Below are 21,096 nucleotides of genomic sequence, written 5' to 3'. Positions count from 1 at the left end.
TGTGAGGGCATGTCTGTCAGACTCACTAGAGTGTGAACAACACAGCACTGGTCACACAGTAGCTATCAGACCACATCAGCATCACTCTCGTCAGTACCACCATCCATCCAGCCACCCTACCTCCCTCCCCTCCTACACATGGCACTCTGGCAGTCACCTATCGTCAGACACAGAGAGAAGGAGGGAGAACAGAGATGGAGAGAGAGAGAGAGCGATAGAGAGAGACCAAGAGACTCACACAGAGAGAGAGAGAAAGAGAGAGAGAGAGAAAGAGAGAGAGACCAAGAGACTCAGAGAGAGAGAGAGAGAGAGAGAGAGAAAGTGAAAGAAATGAGTGAAAGACAGCGAGAGACCTGGGGCCTTGAGTTATAAAAATGTAGTGTACACATTCCACCCTCTCTCCTCCCTCAATTACACTCATTTTAATATGCTAATACATATGCACACACATGATGGGCCAAGGCGACCCCAGTGTTCAGATTGAGACAAAATGGCAGAAGCAAGCATCACATCTACCAAAAAGGAAATTTCAGCGAATGGGAGATGGAAGTGCTCTTATCCAGGCAGTCATCTGGCATTAATAACAAATGAAGTGTGGCAGACTGTGGCAGTGGGAGTAAATGCGGTCGGGTCAGAGAGCAGCACAAAATCATCCTGGGTCACCCTGTGTGTGTTACGACTGGTGGGTGTTGTGAAGGACTCAATTGCACGACTCAGCACAGGGGTAGATTCAGAAGAATAAACGTTTTACTAGCAGGGTTCGGTACACAGGTAAGCAGTCCAAAAGTAGGCAAACAAATCCAAACAGGGAATAGGCAGGAGAATAGTTGTAGGGCAGGCAGAGGTCAGAAGCACGAGTAATCACTTGAACAAGGCGATAAGCGCTAAACGCTAGGAACACGAGGATCAGTGGAAAGACAAGGAACATACCATGAAACATACTTTACGACGACACAACGAGGAACAAGAAAACAAGGACTATATATACACACACAGGCAACAGATAACGAGGGACAGGTGAGAACAATCAAGGCAGGGCAGACAAAGACACAGGTGGACTAAACAAGGGGAACCAACAGGACACAGGTGAAACCAATGATACACACAACCCGGGAGATTGGGAACAGGTGAGGGGTGGAGACACGGACAACAACAAGAGGGCACATGGCATAGACAAACAAACATAGGGAAAGCACATGGCGGGAACAAGGAAGCACGAGGACTAGACATGGGAACAAACATGTGACCACACAAGGGAGACAAACACAGAAATTAGACACGGACAGACACAGACCTTACAGTACCCCCCCTCTAAGGGCCGGATTCCAGACGGCCCAAAACACAAACAGATCAAATCCACCTAGGGTGGGTGGAGGGGGTCCAGAGCAAGGCAGGCGGGCAGACCGGACCAGACAGCCCAAAAACACACAAACAGATCAAATCCACCTAGGGTGGGTGGAGGGGGTCCAGAGCAAGGCAGGCGGGCAGACCGGACCAGACAGCCCAAAAACACACAAACAGATCAAATCCACCTAGGGTGGGTGGAGGGGGTCCAGAGCAAGGCAGGCGGGTAGGCCGGGCCAGACAGAAGGGTGGAAAGAAGGGTCTGGTGGCTGACCGGGTGGACGGCCAAGCAAGGGCAGAATGTCTGGTGGCTGGCCGTGTGGGTGGCCAAACAGGGGCAGAGTCTTTGGCGGCCGACCGGGTGGATGGCCAAACAGAGGTAGAGTCTTTGACGACCGACCGGGTGGATGGCCAAACAGGGGCAGAGTCTTTGGCGACCGGCCGGGTGGGTGGCCAAACAGGGGCAGAGTCTTTGGCGACCGGCCGGGTGGGTGGCCAAACAGGGGCAGAGTCTTTGGCGACCGGCCAAACAGACCAACAATAAACACAACAACCACCCTAACAACAAATAGATGCCAGCGATATCGATTGGTGTTTGGGGTTGCAGGGCCAGTGGCTGGGGTAGACGTGGCACCTGGACTCGCTGGATCATTAGGGCTGGCGGCACCGAACCCTGGGTCTGCTGCAGCTGGGACAGGGAACCCAGGAACACTGGAGACAGGGTCCGGAGCGCCTGGGGCCGGCGCATGGACGCCTGGAACCGGCGCAAGGACACCTTGGACAGGAACGCCGGAGACGCTCGGGACAGGGGAGCCTGGGACGCTCGGGACCGGGGCGCCTGAGACGCTCGGGACAGGGGAGCCTGGGACGCTCGGGACAGGGGAGCCTGGGACGCTCGGGACAGGGGAGCCTGGGACGCTCGGGACAGGGGAGCCTGGGACGCTCGGGACAGGGGCGCCTGGGGCGCTCGGGACAGGGGCGCCTGGGGCGCTCGGGACAGGGGCGCTCCGGCCAGGGGCGCTCGGGACAGGGGCACTCCGGCCAGGGGCGCTTGGAACAGCAGAGCCCTCAGCAGCGACGCCATCAGAAGGTGCTGCTGGACCGGTCTCGGCAGAGGGTGCTGCTGGGCCTGCATGGGAAACGGATGCTGGAGGATCTTGGTTGGCAGCTGTGGCAGCAGGGTCCGGGTCAGCTGCGGGGTGTGGGTCGGCAGCGGTGGCTGCGGGGTCCGGGTCGGCAGCGGTGGCTGCGGGGTCCGGGTCGGCAGCGGTGGCTGCGGGGTCCGGGTCGGCAGCGGTGGCTGTAGGGTACACACAAGCTGGGTGAGCGTCGGCTGGGTCTGCTGGGTCAGCGACGGCTGGGTCTGCAGGGTCAGCGACGGCCGGGTCTGCAGGATCAGCGACGGCCGGGTCTGCAGGGTGAGCGACGGCTCGGTCTGCAGGGAGAGCGGCGGCTTGATCTGCGACGGCCGGGTCTGCAGGGTCAGCGACGGCCGGGTCTGCAGGGTCAGCGACGGCCGGGTCTGCAGGGTGAGCGACGGCTCGGTCTGCAGGGAGAGCGGCGGCTTGATCTGCGGCGGCTGGTTCTGCTGTGGCGTAGGCCTCAGTGGCGTCACCATCAGCAATTTCTTCAGAGACTGCTTCAGGGACAGCAGCGACAGAGGCTGCTTCGGGGTTGCTAGCAACAGAGGCTACGTCGGGGGCAGCAGTGGGTGCTTCGGGAGCGGTAGCGACGGAGGCTACGTCAGTGGCATCAGAGGCTGCTTCAGGGACAGCAGCGACAGAGGCTGCTTCGGGGTTGCTAGCAACAGAGACTACGTCGGGGGCAGCAGTGGGTGCTTCGGGAGCGGTAGCGACGGAGGCTACGTCAGTGGCATCAGAGGCTGCTTCAGGGACAGCAGCGACAGAGGCTGCTTCGGGGTTGCTAGCAACAGAGACTACGTCGGGGGCAGCAGTGGGTGCTTCGGGAGCGGTAGCGACGGAGGCTACGTCAGTGGCATCAGAGGCTGCTTCTGGGGTGGTAGCGACAGAGGCTACGTCGGGGGCGGCAGCGTCAGAGGCTGCTTCGGGGGTGGCAGCATCAGAAGCTGCTTCGGGAGAGGCAGAGGCTGCTTTGGGAGTGGTAGCGACGGAGGCTACATCTGGGGCAGCAGAGACGACCTTGGAGGCGGCAGCGTCAGAGGCTGCTTCTGGGGCGGTAGCAACGGAGGCTACTTCAGGGGCGGCAGCGTCAGAGGCTGCTTCTGGGGCAGCAGCGTCAGAGGCTGCTTCGGGGGAGGCAGAGGCTGCTTTGGGAGTGGTAGCGATGGAGGCTACCTCTGGGGCAGCAGAGACGACCTCGGAGGCGGCAGCATCAGAGGCTGCTTCGAGGGTGGCAGAGGCTGCATCGATGGCAGCAGAAGCTGCATCGAGCAAGGCAGCGCCAGAGGCTTCTTTGGGTGTGACAGAAAATCTTTCCAATGCTGCAAAGGCAGCTTCGAGGGCGGCGGAGATTGCTTCAAGGGTGGAAGCTCCAAAGGCTGCGTTGACGGCGTCAGAGACCGCTCTGATGGTGGCATTGGTAGAGGCTGCTTCAAGGTTGACAGCGTCAGAAGCTCTTCCTAGGGCGGCTGCGGCTGTCCTGAAGGCCGGAGGCAGGAGACGTGGAGTCGGAGCTGAAGCCAGAGCAGTATTGGTGAGTGAAGCTGAAACCCTGGAGCCGGAATCCAGGCGGCATGGAACCGGAGCTGGAGAGGGAGGTGCAGCGAGGGAATCCCAACGATCCAGGAGCTGCTCGAATTGTCCCAACAGCAGGTTCAGGAACTTCAGGGAACTTCTCCCTTGCTCCTCTATTTCCCTTGTCACGAGGCAGAGAGAGGAGGCTTGTTTGCTCAAACTGCATCTGAGCACTGAGTCTGAGTCGGCTGAGTCCATCCTTGGTGTCGTCGTACTGTTACGACTGGTGGGTGTTGTGAAGGACTCAATTGCACGACTCAGCACAGGGGTAGATTCAGAAGAATAAACGTTTTACTAGCAGGGTTCGGTACACAGGTAAGCAGTCCAAAAGTAGGCAAACAAATCCAAACAGGGAATAGGCAGGAGAATAGTTGTAGGGCAGGCAGAGGTCAGAAGCACGAGTAATCACTTGAACAAGGCGATAAGCGCTAAACGCTAGGAACACGAGGATCAGTGGAAAGACAAGGAACATACCATGAAACATACTTTACGACGACACAACGAGGAACAAGAAAACAAGGACTATATATACACACACAGGCAACAGATAACGAGGGACAGGTGAGAACAATCAAGGCAGGGCAGACAAAGACACAGGTGGACTAAACAAGGGGAACCAACAGGACACAGGTGAAACCAATGATACACACAACCCGGGAGATTGGGAACAGGTGAGGGGTGGAGACACGGACAACAACAAGAGGGCACATGGCATAGACAAACAAACATAGGGAAAGCACATGGCGGGAACAAGGAAGCACGAGGACTAGACATGGGAACAAACATGTGACCACACAAGGGAGACAAACACAGAAATTAGACACGGACAGACACAGACCTTACAGTGTGGGGGGTCAGCAGATCATATCAGAAACGTTATACACCTGGCTGACATAGGGATGATCCCATCCCAACCTGACCGGTCTGCCAGTTCCAGACTCCTCGCAAAGCTTTTGTGTGTACGCAAAGTTTGTACATGAGAACCCTGGAGACCCCGAAAGAGTTATTGAGAAACAGAACGAGAGATGAGAGAGAGACTGAGAGAAAGAGAAAGACTGAGCGAGCGATTGACAGAGACAGAGAGAGAGAGAGAGATTCCCCTGTCTGGTGGCTTCAGCCCAAGTAAACATCTTAATGTAGTGGCCGGAGAGGCATAATCATCGATAAGCAGGCGTTCTCTCCGAGCCGCTCCACTGCCAGGAGTCAGGGACCGAGTCCCAGTGCTGTGCTCACGGCCACTCTGTTTGCAGATGCTGTCTGACTCGGCCGCTGTTGATACAGGCCCAGAGTGGCACCGCGGGCTGAGCCAGGGCGGGCTTCACTGGCTCACACCTAACAACATTAAAGGGCACGTTTCACTGGAATGTCATGTAACGCTGATGTCACGTAGCCTGGTTTTGAAAAGACTGTTGAAAAGACAAGGGGCTGTGTTTGTTCACATCGTACCCTAATTATGCTCTTGTGATTCGGTGTTTGTATGGCAATATCTCTTGTAAGCACCGAGTCTCGCATTAACATGAGGGATGATTTTCTTTGATATCCCTAATTAATTCACTGAATTATTTAAAAATACTTCTGAAAAGAAAGGATAAAAAAAAGAGCGGAAGAGAGGAAGAGAGATCCTTGGATCACCTTCCTGATAGCGATCCAGGAGTGGGCTCTGCGGGCATGGAATGTGATATCTCAGGTACTGCGGAAGAGTCACCCGTAGGGGGGTGCAGATTAACTGCGTGGAAATTGAAACAATGAAATTAATCAGGAGCCTTTGGCTGAGGGGGGTGGGGGGGGGCTCGCTGACGAGTCTATGCCTGGGAAACACATGGCAATGAGAGGAGAGAAGTGGAAAGGAGTGGAAAGTAGAGGAGAGTGGAGGAGAGGAGCGGAAAGGAGGTCTCTGTCTCAGTCACGCTGGTCTCTGATCCACTCTCCTCGGTCCACCGGTGGTCTATAATGAACACAACCGCAGGTAGACCTTGTTCTCTGTGCGGTATTATCAGACCCGACAATCTCACATCTTCTGGGGGTGGGGTGTGGGGAGGGGGGCAGACTGCAAGCATGGGAGTGGACATGCTCGGCGGAGTTAGAACAATCCCCCAAACGAGGCAAGCCGCATGGGCCCCTGACGGACATATCGGTCCATCTTTATTAGCGGGGGGATGGGGGGATATGGGGAGGCCCAAGAGAGGAAGTCACCTAGCTGCCGCAGCCCAGCAGTGTGCCGCTATCTCTCTCAGACAGCCTGCCACGGCTCCCCACACACACGCGCACGCACACACACACTCTGGCCTCGTTTTAAAAGACACTCATACTTCAGCTTAAAGGCAGTCGGTCCGTCTGAGCACGAGATGCCTGATAGCCACACGCACTTAAAAAAAAAAGAAAGAAAAGAAACGAAGGGAAAGAAAGACAGAACGAACGAAAGAAAGAAAAAAAAAAGAAGCGTTCTCATTAGAATTCAGGGCGGCTGGAAGTATGCCAGGGGAGGTTAATGTAATTGTCATGGCAACTACATTCCCTCCAAAGTTACCGTAGGAATAGCTCGCCTGCCCTCCCCTCCCCATTCCCGCTCCTGAGATAAACAGACGACTGCGTGACAACAGCCGTTCAGGCTAAGACGCAGGGACATGGCTCCGACTCCGCGACAGGACAAACACAACACAACAGGAACATAATAACCAGGCTGAGCAGACGAGCCAGCAGCCCATTCAGACACGGAATGAAACTAACACAACCCCAAATGACCTCGTATTTTTTTATATCTTGTTGCTGAGCAGAAGAGAGGGTCACTGAGTCACTGTGTGTGTGTGTGTGTGTGTGTGTGTCTACGTGTGTGTGTGTGTGTGTGTGTGTGTGTGTGTGTGTATGTGTGTATGTATGTATGTGTTTACATGTGTGCGTGTGTGTGTGTGTGTTTTTTATAAAGGAGGAAGATCTGACGATTGAGGAGGAAGTAGGCTGTTTCCATTGGGCTAGAGTTTCATGGTTTAGCATGCCTTCAGCTGGAGCTGCTGGCTGAGATCTACTGATGGCTCCAGATTGGCTTCACTCTATGTGTGTGTGTGTGTGTGTGTGTGTGTGTGTGTGTGTGTGTGTGTGTGTGTGTGTGTGTGTGTGTGTGTGTGTGTGTGTGTGTGTGTACGTACATGAGTTGACATGTGTCCTTACATAGACAGACAGAGTGAGTCTGAATGTGCATTGTGTGTGAATAATTGCTGCATTTGTGTCAATTTGTGTCAGTTTGTGTGTGTGTGTGTGTGTGTGTGTGTGTGTGTGTGTGTGTGTGTGCAGTACATGTTTCTGTGTGTGTGTGTGTGATAGAGACAGAGAACTAGAGAATGTATATGAGTGTGTGCGTGTGTATGAGTGTAAGTATGCGTGTGTGTGTGTGTGTATGCAGTATATGTTCCTGTGTGTGTGTGTGTGTGTGTGTGTGTGTGTGGGAGAGAGAGACAGAGAGCTAGAGAATGCATATGAGTGTGTGTCTGTGTATAGGTGTAAGTATGTGTGTGTGTATGCAGTATATGTTCCTTTGTGTTTGTTTGTGTGTGTGTGTGTGTGTGTGTGAGAGCGAGCGAGAGAGAGACCTAGAGCATGTATATGAGTGTGAGTATGAGAGTGTGTGTATGCAGTACATGCTCTGTGTGTGTGTGTGTGTGTGTGTGTGTGTGAGAGAGAGACCTAGGGGATGTATGTAAGTATGTGTGTGAGTGTGTGTGAGTGTGTGTGCCCCCTGCTCAAGCTCCTCTCCTCCCCGCTGGCAGGCAGCTGATGCACCCCAAGGCTGAGGCCAGCGTTGGTCTCACCCCGCACCCCTTCAGGGAGGACCCATGTGATTACTGTATTACCCCCGCGCCACCCTCTCTCCGCTCCCAGCCTGCCCTGGTCCAGCTCCAGCGCGCACTCTGTCTGAATCACACACGGACCTGGCGGCCGCTGGAGTGCACAGCACGGGAGAAAAACAGCCCGACAGGCTCAGAAGCTGCCGCATGTGTGTGTGAGTGGAAATGGTGTATCAAACATCGAAATGGAAATCACTGACATTAATTGGGCTGAGCGGGATACTTAAGTAGGTGTGCCAGATATGAGGGCAGGTGTAAATAGCACAGAGCCGCACAATATGTTTCAGTGAGGTGACACACACACACACACACACACACACACACACACACAGACAGACACACACACACAGCCAGGCTGGATGCTGTTGTAGGCGCCCCAAATACATTGACTGGTTGATTGGTTTAAATAGCACAGAGCCGCATTTAAAGTGGTCAATGAGGCAAGTTACCTGACCTTTATTCAGCACTCTTAGTTAAAGGTTGTCACTAGCTACCTGCTAAGATGCAGCATCAGGCCAACAGTAGCCTTGTCTTAAATCACTGGGCTGGACTGGACTGGGCATGGCCATGTGGAGCTGCATTTAGTGTAGTCAATGGGTTTAATGGCGAGTTACTAGACCCCTACCCTGCAATCTCATGAACCACCTGCTAAGCATTAATGTCCAGCATTAGCCCACTCTCGAGTGGACAGTGCTTCACTCAGGGCCACCACTGAACGTGTGTTTTCATTTTTCATTAAGCTGAGGGCCATTGAGAAGAAAGAAAGAGAGAAAGAGAATACTTGAAAGGAATAATGTCCAAAGAGGCTCCATGTAAAGGCAGTAGAAACTGCAGGCTGGCGATACCTCCTTTCTTTACCAAATAAATGCAACTGGCCTTCCGCAAAGCCCCCCTTAGTTACTGTTGCTACGCCCTTCAAGCTTTTCAGAACCTTCATTGGAAACTACCCACAAAACACCAAAAAAAGTAGAGCATTGCCAGAGAAAATCAGTGATGTATTGTGGAATAATCCTTCATTCTTAATATCATCCTGTGCAGGCAGAAGGGTTGCAGTATGTACAGTACAGAAGTGGAGGGATACATTCAAAAGATTCAAATGACCACTGATGAGGACACGACTGTAACTGAGCTGGGAAGAGCACACAGGGACAGTCAAACAACATGAAACCCTATCAACTCACTCTAAAACACAAGACACAGCCAACTTAACTCTGAGGACCAATCATGCTCTTGCACTGCAGAGTAGGTTAACTGTTTCAGTTATTGTTGGAGTCCTCATCATTATCTAGTGTGACAACATCATTGTATGGAAATCTGCATTGCTGAAGTTATTGAGGTTACGAATGACACATCCATTAGCGCTGCACGGTGAATGTATGTCCAATAGTCCAATAAATCTGTCTGTGCTGGCTTCACCTAATAAGACTTAAGGGTTTGTTAAGTTTATTGTATAAATTACTGTCGGAACTTAGCAAAACTGCAATGACAGTTACATACATGATGCATACATACTGTGATGCCAACTATTGGTTGGAAAAATTCCTCTCTCTTGTTCTCCTTCTCTCTTACTCTCTCTGCTAAATCTATTCTCCGTGTCTCTGTCCCTTTCTCTCTGTGCCCTTTTCTCGCTCTTTGCTGCTCTCCTTGATATTCTCTCTCTTTAGCTCCCTCTCTCATTCTCAGTCTCTCCCTCCATCTCTCATTTTGTCTTTCTTTCTCCCTCTTCCACCACACTCACCCCCCCCCGGTCTGGCATGAGGCTTGTATCATTGTTTTCTGTTAAATCTGAAGATTTGATAGTTTGTCGATGTTGGATGTTCTAATGCAGAATATGCAGTAGTGTAAAGGCTTGAATACCGCTTCAATATACAAGTCTTTTAAACCTCTCTCTCTCTCTCTCTCTCTCTCTCTCCTGGTTGTGTGTAAGAACCCCGACCCCGTTCCTCTCGGCACGTGGGTTGACTTGCCGTTTTCCGAGTCTGGTTGTTCCGTTGAAATGTGATGTGAAGCCGTCCGCGGCCACGGCTGTGTGGTGCGGTAGAAAAGCTGAAGCCTGCTGAAGACCGCGTTCCCTCTCGTACCTCCTCCTCAGCTTCAGGCAAACACATCGCAGATCATTTGCATGAATATGTCTATTTTTTTTTTCTTTCAGAGGCAAAGCGAAGGAAGAAAAGGAAAGTTTAATTTAAGAATGCTAATTAATTCACTTATTCATCAACCTTCATGTTCCTATATTAAAGACATTGGGAAGGGAGCTGAACAGCAATAACATTTGTCAGGGACGGGGAATATCTGTGGGTAAGCCACCAGTAATTTCCCTTTGATAAAGTCAAGAGGCTTCAACTTTCGTCTTTTTTTCATTTTGGGCGCTATTCTTCTCTGAATGCTCAGTTTCAGAATGAATGCAGTGGGAGAGATAGAGACAAATGTCAGAACTGGGCTTTAATTACAGTTATGATAATTCCTCTGCCTGTATCTGGATTCTTTTTTTCCATAAATAATGAACTTGACCTTAAAAATCAAACTAGGAGTTGTGAAATAACAAGAATATAAATGCGCTAAGAGCTGCTTTGATTCTGCTGTTGACTAAAACAGACAGAGACTGTGGATGCAACAGCAGAGGTACACACACACACACGCACAAAGAAAACGAACAACAGTCTCCCTCCCTCCCTCCCTCCCTCGATACCCATTGATAAACATCCCGTGTCTCCCCCCACTTAGCTGTATTGTAATGTGCACCTCCATACTGAGTTGGCTAATTGCAGTTTTTTTCAAATCATTTTCACACTTGTCTCAATACCATGTCCACTTTTTTAAAACTCTTCACACAGTGGGCTTTGCAGACACACACCTCAGCACATCAGTTAACCTTTAGCGCAAAATGTACTACAACCACTAAAACACTTCAAACTTCACCCAAAAGTGACTCTTGCTGCTTAGCATATCGTCTCTCCCATTAAAATACTTTATCTCTCAATGTACAATGAACTAAAAAACCGAGACAACTTAAAGCATTGCAGAATTGCTGTAAATTGTGTTGCTGTATCCTCTGTTACAGTTTTACAGTGTTGCTGTATATTTTTGCACAGTTTAGTGTTGCATTGCAAAAGAAAAGAAAAAACGTATGACACGTATTGTACATTTTGTAATAGAAAATGAAATACAGTAAATATGAAATTCTGCAAAATATCTCAAGACATCAAGACAGCTCCATGCTAACTTTTCTGTGGTATACTATAGTACAAAAAAGTGTGCAGACACGGTTTTTTCCCAGTACAGTAAGTGAAACAACAACACATGAGGCTACCACTAGAAGTGTCCTGCAGCAGGTTTTCTAGAGTTTTTGAAGAGTCATTAAACATTATAACTAAGAACCCTCACTCTGTCTCTGAGCTTTTTGGCCAAAGCCACATTTTTGATGGTAACCCGAGGCTCGGTCCGTCACTAGACTTGGGTTCAATTTCTGGGTAATGCAAGATGCTATTGTAATTCACTTTGGATAAAAGCGTTTGTTATAGTTACATTTTTGGGTCACTTTGTCTTATTGATCGCCCATGAAACAAGTGTGAAAATGATTGGCAAGCGCAGCACACAGCAATAACAGCTGCAGTGAACAATGTGAAGCAAGTATGAACAAGCGTGTGTTACAGTATGAGCGAGTCTGTGTTAAAGTGTGAGTGTGTGTGTGTTAGAGTGTGAGTCTGTGTGTGTTAGAGTCTAAGCAAGTGTGTGTGTTAGAGTGTGAGTGAGTGTGTGTGTTAGAGTTTGAGAGGCAGAGGAGGCCGGAGCCCTTACAGCAAAACTCCAGACCAGCGAGGACACATACAGCAGGTATTTATGGAAAAGCGATGGCAGATAGTTGCTCTGGAAACCGCAACAACAAAGGAGGGGAAAAAAGGGAAGAGAAAAAAAATGTAAGAGCAAGAGATAAAGAGAGAGAGAGAGAGAGAGAGAGAGAGATAGATAGGGAGGTGGGGAGAGAGAGATAAGAGGAACACACAACAGAGAGAGTGAGAGAGAGAGAAAGAAAGAAAGAAAGAAAGAAAGAAAGAAAGGAGGGAACAGAAAGAAAGAGGGTGGGAAGAAAAAAACAACTGCAGGCGCTGCTCAAGGTGCGATGGCACCAGCACTGCGTACCCCGGTCGTCATGGCAACAGGCAGCAGGGGGAGGCAAGTGTGTTAACATTCATTCAGGAAGGCAGCACATGTCCATAAATCTCTCTCTCTTTCTCTCTCTCTCTCTCTTTCCCTCTCCCCCTCTTCCCAGCACAGAGAGAGAGCCACCACCCTCCACTGCTAATGGGGCCACGCCTGCAGGGCTCTCCATTGTTCTGCCATAATTACAATGCAAAAGGAGCAGGACAAGGGGACTGCTCTCAGTCCAAAACACACACGCACACACACACACACACACACACACACACACACACAAAACCCCATATGGATATATACAGATACATACATTGAGGACAGAGTTAGGGTACTGGTCTTTTGCTTTGAGAAGGACCCCAGAATGCCCCCACATATGAACACACACATATACATAAACACACACACATACATAAACACATGTATAGACAGATGCTGGGGTGGGTTTTTCAAGGTGCACATGAAAAAAGCCAGGCTGTTTGTGTCGGACCAAGCCAACACGGCTGCTTTGAGTAAGGCACCTAAGGCAAGGCATTATTATCTCTCACTTTGTTGTGATAATATGTCCTAAACACTGCCCTGGGCTGCCAGATAAACCTCCCAAACACAACACTTCAGCTAAGCTGCGTATCTCTCCCTCGCCACGCTCACTCGCTTTCTTCCCCTCTATCTCGCCTGACGTCCCTCCTTTCCCGCTTTCACTGCTTTCTTCTCCCGTCTCATACACGCCTGCCGCTCAGAGCCACACTGCATTACAGGCAGCAAGATGACACAGGAGAAGAGAGCAGGGGAGAGGAGGGGGAGGAGAGGAGAAGGAGAGAGGAGAGGAGAAGGAGAAAGGAGTGGAGAGGAGCGGAGAGGGAGAAGAGGAGAGAAGTGGAGAGGAGAAGAGGAGAGGGAGAGGAGAAGATAAGTGGAGAAGAGTAGGAGGAGAGAAGTGTAGAGGAGAGGAGAAGAGGAGAGTCGTGGAGAGGAGAAGAGGAGAGAGAGAGGAGGAGAGAAGTGGAGAAGAGTGGGAGAAGAGGAGTGGAGAGGAGAGGACAAGAGGGGGAGGGGAGGAGTGGAGAGGAGAGGAAACGAGTTAGAGAAAGAGAGAGAGAGGAGAAGAAAAAGGATGGCAGAGCGGCGTGAAGGTTATGACTTTGAGCGTGCGTCTCTGGTGGGCTGGCTCAGGACCTGTGCGCTCAACACACTCAGGCAGGGATGTGCTGCGGGGGCCAGGTGCTGCACACACACACACACACACACACACACACACACACACACACACACACTCTTTACTGAACAAAAGGCTGTAGTGTTGCACACTGTATGAGCCAAATCCATTACCTAGTATGATGAAGCCAACAGCGAATCTGAACTGAACGTGGCTGAAATCAGGTGCACACAGAGAACTCATGGAGGTCTGCAGAGCTTGTTAGGAGCTAAATCGGTTTGACACACAGACACAAACACACACAAACACACACAAACACACACACATTTCAAATCAACTCTCTAACACACAAAGAACTTACACCCATACACTACCACACATAGGCTAAATAAAAAGCCAAACTCTCGCTCTCACACACAGGTGCGCACACCACACAATAAATCAGTTCAGGGCTGTACGTTAAGTGGCAAACACCACATCTCTCTCTACTAAGATATTCCACCCGAGATACACACACACAAACACAGTAATACACACATAGGAATGCATAACTGACAGAGAACACCGGGTGAAGCACCCAGCACCATACCTCTCCCTCTCCTTGAAAGACAAATCAGTCAGGTGGTCTAAATTCACACACATACACACACATATATGAACACAAGATACGGATGCATGTACATGACATGCGAGGACAGGGTAACCAGGGAGAGGTTAAGCGGGAGCTGGGAGAATGATAATAGCATGCTAGCATACAGCAGCGGGAGCTGGGAGAATGATAATAGCGTGTTAGCATACAGCAGCCCGGAGTGGTCGTCCTACTTTGGGAAACTCAGCAGAGCTGAGAGGAGGGCTGAGAGAGACAAGTCTCTCCCTATACGGCCAAGCGGACACACCTCAGGGAATACACAACGCTGCCAGACACACACACTCATACACAGAAATGTGCACACACGCATACGCACACACATATACACAAACGCCACAAGTCTTCATCAACATGCCTGGCAGTGAAGCTGAGGACGTGTGAAATTAGAAAAATGCACACACACACAGAGATACACATGGACACAATAAAATGCACACGCACACAGACACACATGCACACAATAAAATGCACACGCACACATATGCAGAGACAAATACAAACACACACTCACATACACACACACACATACATACATACTGTACCCCACCAGAGTCACACACACAGAGGCATAGAAAAATACCACCTACTTGCAGCCCCCCCCCCCCCCCCCCCCCCCCCCCGCCCAAACACACCCTCACACATTCACACACAGAGTCGCAAGGGAGTAGCCACCTGTTGGCAACCACAGTAAGCCATTAGGTAGACACAAAAGAGACAGCGAAAGACAGAGTGGTGGCGAGGTGAGATTGAGATGTGGGTGGAGGGAACCAATGAAGGCAAATAAATAAATAACACATGCAAGCACAATAAAAAAATAAAAAAATAAATAAATAAAGCCCATTTTTCAGGCTCTGCGGGAGGTAACGGAGTGGGCACCAAAACCTAACCTTCCTTAACGATGCAGCTGGGTCTCTACTGGCTCGATTCCACAGCAGTCTACACACACACACACACACACACATGGACAAACTCACACACACACACACACCGAACACACACATGGACAAACGCAAACTTGCAAGCACTCAAACGCATGCACATACACATTGTGCATCCACACACAAGCAGACAATCTCACACATATTCACACACCATCAGTCTGCAGCCTCCACCATGCCAGCGCTGCACCCCCGGGAGTCCCTGAGACTGAGAGTGAGAGATGTACCCCCCACCACCACCCTCCCGCTGCGCTCCCCATTTGCAGCCATCTCTGTTGGCCGCCCCAGCACAGCGCACAGCTGCCTGGACAGGACCTCCACCACATCTCATTCATTTATTTATCTATTTATTTATTTTCTTTCCGTTTAGTTCTGCTTCAGGTTTCAGGCCAGGCGGCAGACTCCAACTCAAACTAAACCGTTTCCATCCCATGATATTGTTTACGAGTGTTAAGCGCAGCAGTGACAAGCGATGGAAAACTTAATAAAAAAAACACTCTCTCTGATACACACACACACACACACACACACACACACACACACACACACACACACACACATGCACACTCTCACACACACACACATAGCCACATTGTGGTCTTACCGAAAAGCCTCCAGCACCGTCCTCTCTGGCAGTCGTGGTGCCACGAGGTTGAACGCACGCTTGAAGTCCTCCAGTTTCAGGAAGCCACGACCTGCGGGAGGAACACAAAAAACACACAGCATGAGACCCCACAGCAGAAATGGGTGGTTAAACAAACAAAAAAATGAATAATTAAACAAATAAACACAACACAGACTGACAAACAGACAGACAAAGACAGATAGACAGACAGATAGATAACATCAGTTAAGAAACTACGAGATGGGAAAGATGACAATACTGAAAGATGACCACAGATGAAAATGTTTGGGTAACACTGCCTAATTGTCTAAATAAATCAGCCCATGTTCTTTGGCTTGGGGAGTGTTAACATCAGTAATTGTGATCAGGAACTTTTGTAGGTTCTAATTTAAGGGGTTGTGGTTTAGGAAAGATGATTAAAGACAATGAGCTGCAGCAAGGGAGAGAGAGAGAGGGAGAGAGAGAAAGAAATAGACTGAGAGACGAGAGATAGAGAGAGGGTAAGATACTACATGAGGAGCCCAGTGTTGTGCTGTCTGTGAGAGCCATTTCCTGAGCGCTCGGGGGAGCAGCTGCGTGTCACTTTGGGTCTTGGGCAACTTGGAAACTTTGATTTGCAGGCGATGGTTCCCCTGAGGGGCCTCACCGTGGCCCCATCCAAAGGCGGGGCTGAGAGGAGAATCTATTTAGCTCGTCTGCTGAATTGATGATCGAAGTGAGAGAACGCAGGGGGGATTAAATGAGAGACACGGGGAGCATGCCAACGTGCCCAGGAGAACTGCCGGGGGAACCGGCCCAAGCCAAGACCACAGGGTCGCTCTTCTCCAAGGAGGACGGTGAAAAACTACAGACTTTACATGCTCAGTCCCACCTGCTCTGAACACACATAGAGCTCAACACTCTCGCTCTTTTTCTCTATTATCTTCATATTTATAATATGCAACTTAATACAGTGGGCTGTCACTCCTCTATGACAGCATGTCATTGAACAGTGACAAGGCATCTGCCAATCAGTGACAGTTAGAGCCAAAATGGTAGCTGCACCCGTGATAGTTTGTCTCTAAACCCTCAATTACACATGAAACCACTGTTTTTTTAATAGACTTGAATTCAATAGACCAGAGATGAAGGTCTCATGAATAAACTAGGAGTTGATATATACAGTACTATGAGTAAACACGTAAAGGAGAGGTGAAACAGTGAATAAATAGGGTTAGAGAGTGCAGTGCAGTATGGGTAATGAACTGGTGAGTGGTGACACTGACAGACACTACAGTTTTCTTTATTGGGAAGTGCATGCACACACACACACACACACACACACACACACACACACACACACACACACACACACACACACACACACACACACACACACACACACACACACACACACACACACACACACACACACACACACACACACACACACACACATACTCTCTCTCTCTCTCTGTCTCTCTCTCATACACTAACACACTCACACAAATACACAGACACACACAGACTGGAAAATGACAGGGTTCCAGCGCTGACAGACTCTATGCGGATCTGTGATAGACGGGCCTGCTGTCTGTACGTGAGGCGGAAGAGTGCCACTTAGGCACCGTTTCCCCTCGATTTGTCGGCCATTGAAGACACAGATTGAGGTGGGGGGGGTTGGCGGCATTGAGGGGGGGCATCATCACACTATCCCCTCGGCGCTCTGCACAGTGTGTGTGTATGTGTGTGAGGGGGGCGGGCACAGGCCCACACCATTATTGGCATCCTGTCAGGGCTATCAGACAGCCAAAGTCTGGACATCGGGTTTTTTAAGCTAAGTTGGCAAGGGAACAGACACTTTTTTTTATTCCCCCTCAATCCGCCAGAGGCTAGAAGAGAAAGACGCTGGGCTATGATACAGACTGTCTTCCTTGTCAAAGGATGCTCCAGGGCTTGTTTGTTTGTAATGTATTCATACATGTGTTTTGTGTTCAGTCATGTCTGCTCAAAGGAAAGATACGATGTCAAGTGCTTGAGAAAACATGGCAGCATTAGCGACAAATTGTGACAAATTAGCGATCAGCATGTGTTTACTAACAATCACTACATCCAAACAGGTGGGACTCTTACCGCTTCTGTTTGTGAATTCAACGATTCCCCCTTCCACAACACACATGAAGCTGCTGACCACTTCTTTCGATCAAATAGTGGTGGCCTTTGACAAAGAATCCCAACTACGCTAAACTGCAGGAAATGGCATAAGTTCAATCCACTTCTCACCTGTTTTTTTATTTTTGTTTTTTAAACATCTTTGTGGAATCATGGCGGACATGGCTTGCATGGATCTGTCCCTGTTCCTTCCCTGTTCTGGTCATGTTCCGGCCCTGTTCCGCCCCTGTTCTGGTCATGTTCCGGCCCTGTTCCGGCCCTGGTCTGGCCCTGTTCTGGTGCTGATCCAGCGTAAGAGTGGGAGATGCAGAAGCTCCAACACATACAGTTGACTTAGAGGACCACCACATTTATAGCACGCAAATACCCCTTCAGAGTTCTTTACTTTTCTCTCAGCGTAGACCAGAGCTGGCTGTAAAAGCCCTTGGGTGTCTCTCCCATTCACTGCTATGGTATGGAGCTGTCCAGAGAGGAGGTGGTGTAAGGTGTAAAGATTTAAGGCTCAGTCGAAGTCCTGGAGGAACTGCGGCAGAAGGAATACCGGAGACCAACGTCACCCAGGCGTGACTGAGCGTGCTCTGCAGAGGGAGAGGCTTTCGCATGCACAAGGAGGCCTTCTCAAAACACAAGCGTTTCCCTCTTTAATGGCGGGTCAAGTGGGGTTAATGAAGTAGGATCCCTAGGCCATTTCAACCAGATTGAATCACAGTCACCTGGTACAGTCTCGCTATGGCCACACACACACACACACACACTCCGTCCCCCAACTCGCCAGCTGAAATAAATTCAGTAACAAAATTAATTTAGTTAATTATACCCCTATCTCTCGATGGAATACCCAGCAAACAACTTCACAAGAGACAGGCGCAATCTGGAAAAGACGGTAAATGTTATTTTTATACGCTTGAAGGCGACCTAGCAGACTCTGAATTCGACAAGATATGTTTCAAAGAATTGGTTAAATAAGCAGGCCACGAGCAGGAAGTTGGCCACGGAGAGAGGAGAGGCACTCTGGGAGGTTTTTGCGGTGGCCTAAATTAAGCAGCTGACTTACAGCTGTATCGACCGCTCCGCTCGTTGCCACGCGCGGGTTTCCATGCCTACAGAGGCCGGGCAGGAGTAAGGGAAAGAGCGAGGGAGAGAGAGACGGAGCGGCAGGGCCACGAGATGAAATGAAACACAAATCCTATTTATTTATGAAACTAGCAGCCTCGCCAGTCGGCCCAGGAAGCGGCCCTGCTAAAATGGATCGGGGCGATGGCAGAGCATGGATCAATGCCCCATTTAACGGGGAGAGGGGAAGGAGCCAGACAGGTAGAGTAGGGCACCTAGCACCCTCTGTTGGGGAAAGGGGAAAACTGCAAGGCATTGTGTGCTACTGGATTGAAACATTAACTTGACTAATGGACTTTTAACAAACAAAGCAACTGCCATTGTTAGAGTTTAAATGGACTATGCCGTGGTAGAGAGAGGCAAGCCCAACCTATTTTCCAGAGAATATATTTAAAACAGATACAGTGGATGAAACTGGGTCTCTTGGTCATTAAACTGCATCTCCAGTAGACTGAGGTTTCCTGTAGCCCTGGGTGGGTAGAGGGCTGTGGAGAGAGAGAGGGAGAGAGAGAGGGAGAGAGAGAAAGAGATGGGGGATGGGCGCAGGGGTAGGAGGGCACCTCTGGAAGTGGCCTGCATCTGAACCCTGTGAATCATGCCCCAAACTGAGTCAGGGTTTCTGGGGCAGCAGCGGCTCTGGCGATGCCCGCCTGCCCCACTTCCGCGATGATAACTACACAGCACTGCGTGGCTTCTTATTACTGCTGAGCGTCTGTGCACTAGCACCCTGTGCAGGCCTGTGATGCATTATGACTTTGCCACAGTGGCAGGGAAACGGCTGCACGTGTGACAGGCTCACAGCCCTTCATTTGGCTTAAAAGATCCAGCCTTCAGAGGAGCTTTGAAGGACATCTACCATTTTGCTGATCTGACAGCCAAGATGAAGCCCCCAGTAATGCATAGAGTCAGGAATGTATGTGATGTTCAAAGACAGAGAGAGAGAGAGAGAGAAGGAAGGAATGACAAAGAGAGTGAGTGAGCAAAAGAGAGAGGGAGAGAGAGAGAGGGAGGGAGATTCTACATTCCACAATTAAGAGTAACAGCAAGTGAAAAGTTGCTTTAAATGCTGTTTTTGTGATGAGACATTTAAGCTTGATGAACACACTGAGGAAGAATTAAGAAAAGGGGAAGACTCGGCTAAATAACCAAAGGAAAGACCAGAGGCTCTTTACAGACCAGTTTCAGAACCGTGGAATCAGCAACCTTATATTTTTTCAAACAACCCAGAAACATGGCACACTGCAATTACACACCATTACTCCACCATCTTCGAAAGGGTGTCAGTAATTGATGGAAATAACAGATACACCAGAATGGACATTCGGACTATACAACAACGATACATTTACAAATCTGAAACAGTTAGAATAAGACTTCTATGAAAGTAGAGAAAAAGGTTAATCTGCAAAAGAACATGGTTCCAAAGATCTTGGTTCAACGCGACACAAATGGAGCAGACACAAAGCAACCTTACAGAGGAGCAATCTGCTGACGACGGTGACCCCGATAACTCTACAGAGATTTTGTTTCTGCCAATGTGAAGGAGCAGCTTACGAATGTGGAGGTAGAGCTGGTGCAACTGAGAGAGACTATGAGTAGTCTGGCACCCACCCCAACAGAACCCATAAACAAAAATGACAAGAAGGGTGATTATTAGTGCTGTCAGTTTAATGCGTTATTAACGGCGTTAACGCAAACCCATTTTAACGCCGTTCATTTTTTTATCGCGAGATTAACGCGATTTTTTTTTTTTTATAATTTTTATTTTTAAATTTTTTTTTTTTAATTTTTAGATTAACGTTCTTTTTGGCCTCGCAAACTGTGTAGTAGGCTAACGTTACGGTTAGAGTGAATGGTGAGCGCGATACGGCAAAATGGATGATAAAAAGCTTCTGAATGGAAAGTTTACTTTTAAAAGTTGTGTTGTGCAAAAGAAGCCAGCTTCACTGTTGTCTGAAAATGTCAACAGGCAGCTGGCTGAAATCAAAGAAGTAGTAGGCTTACCTTTTATTGGTAACCTGTTACGGTTCATTGTTTCTGAAATAAGAGGCCTGACTGCTATGTTCCCAGCAAACTTGAAAAAAAGAAAATATTAAGCCATGGTTTAACTGCACTATAGGCTGAGTCCTTGTTTACCTGAAATGTGCACTTTTATAATTTTATTTTGTACCGCCCTGTTTGGCAATGTTGGTTTTCAATAAAATATAACATTTGCTTAAAGCAAGCCAATCCACTTTTCCATGTTGATAAGGGCATTAAAATAAAAATAAAATGATGGAAAAAATAAATAAACGAAGGGACATTTAGAATAGATACAAATTTGCGATTAATCGCGATTAATTTTGAGTTCACTATGACAAAAATGCGATTAATCGCGATTAAATATTTTAATCGTTTGACAGCACTAGTGATTAT

The 21,096-nt window shown here is 49.2% G+C and overlaps 1 protein-coding gene across 2 annotated transcripts in view; it reads right to left on the bottom strand.

The window, feature by feature from the left end:
- efcab11 (EF-hand calcium binding domain 11) overlaps nt 1–21,096 on the bottom strand; it is a 57,909-nt gene that overhangs the window by 28,555 nt on the left and 8,258 nt on the right. For both annotated transcript variants that reach the window (XR_004165161.2, XM_031580849.2), the window contains exon 5: nt 15,397–15,487. Coding sequence is in view for 1 of the 2 variants with exons in the window: in XM_031580849.2 (XP_031436709.1) it covers nt 15,397–15,487 (91 nt within the window). In the remaining variant the exon portion in view is untranslated. The remainder of the gene's footprint in view (nt 1–15,396; nt 15,488–21,096) is intronic.

The sequence above is a fragment of the Clupea harengus genome, chromosome 14 (genome assembly GCF_900700415.2).
Source record: "Clupea harengus chromosome 14, Ch_v2.0.2, whole genome shotgun sequence".
In the NCBI taxonomy this organism is placed as follows: Eukaryota; Metazoa; Chordata; class Actinopteri; order Clupeiformes; family Clupeidae; genus Clupea; species Clupea harengus.
The sequence above is the reverse complement of the archived record's forward strand: the minus strand, read 5'-3'. Positions and strand labels throughout refer to the sequence as shown.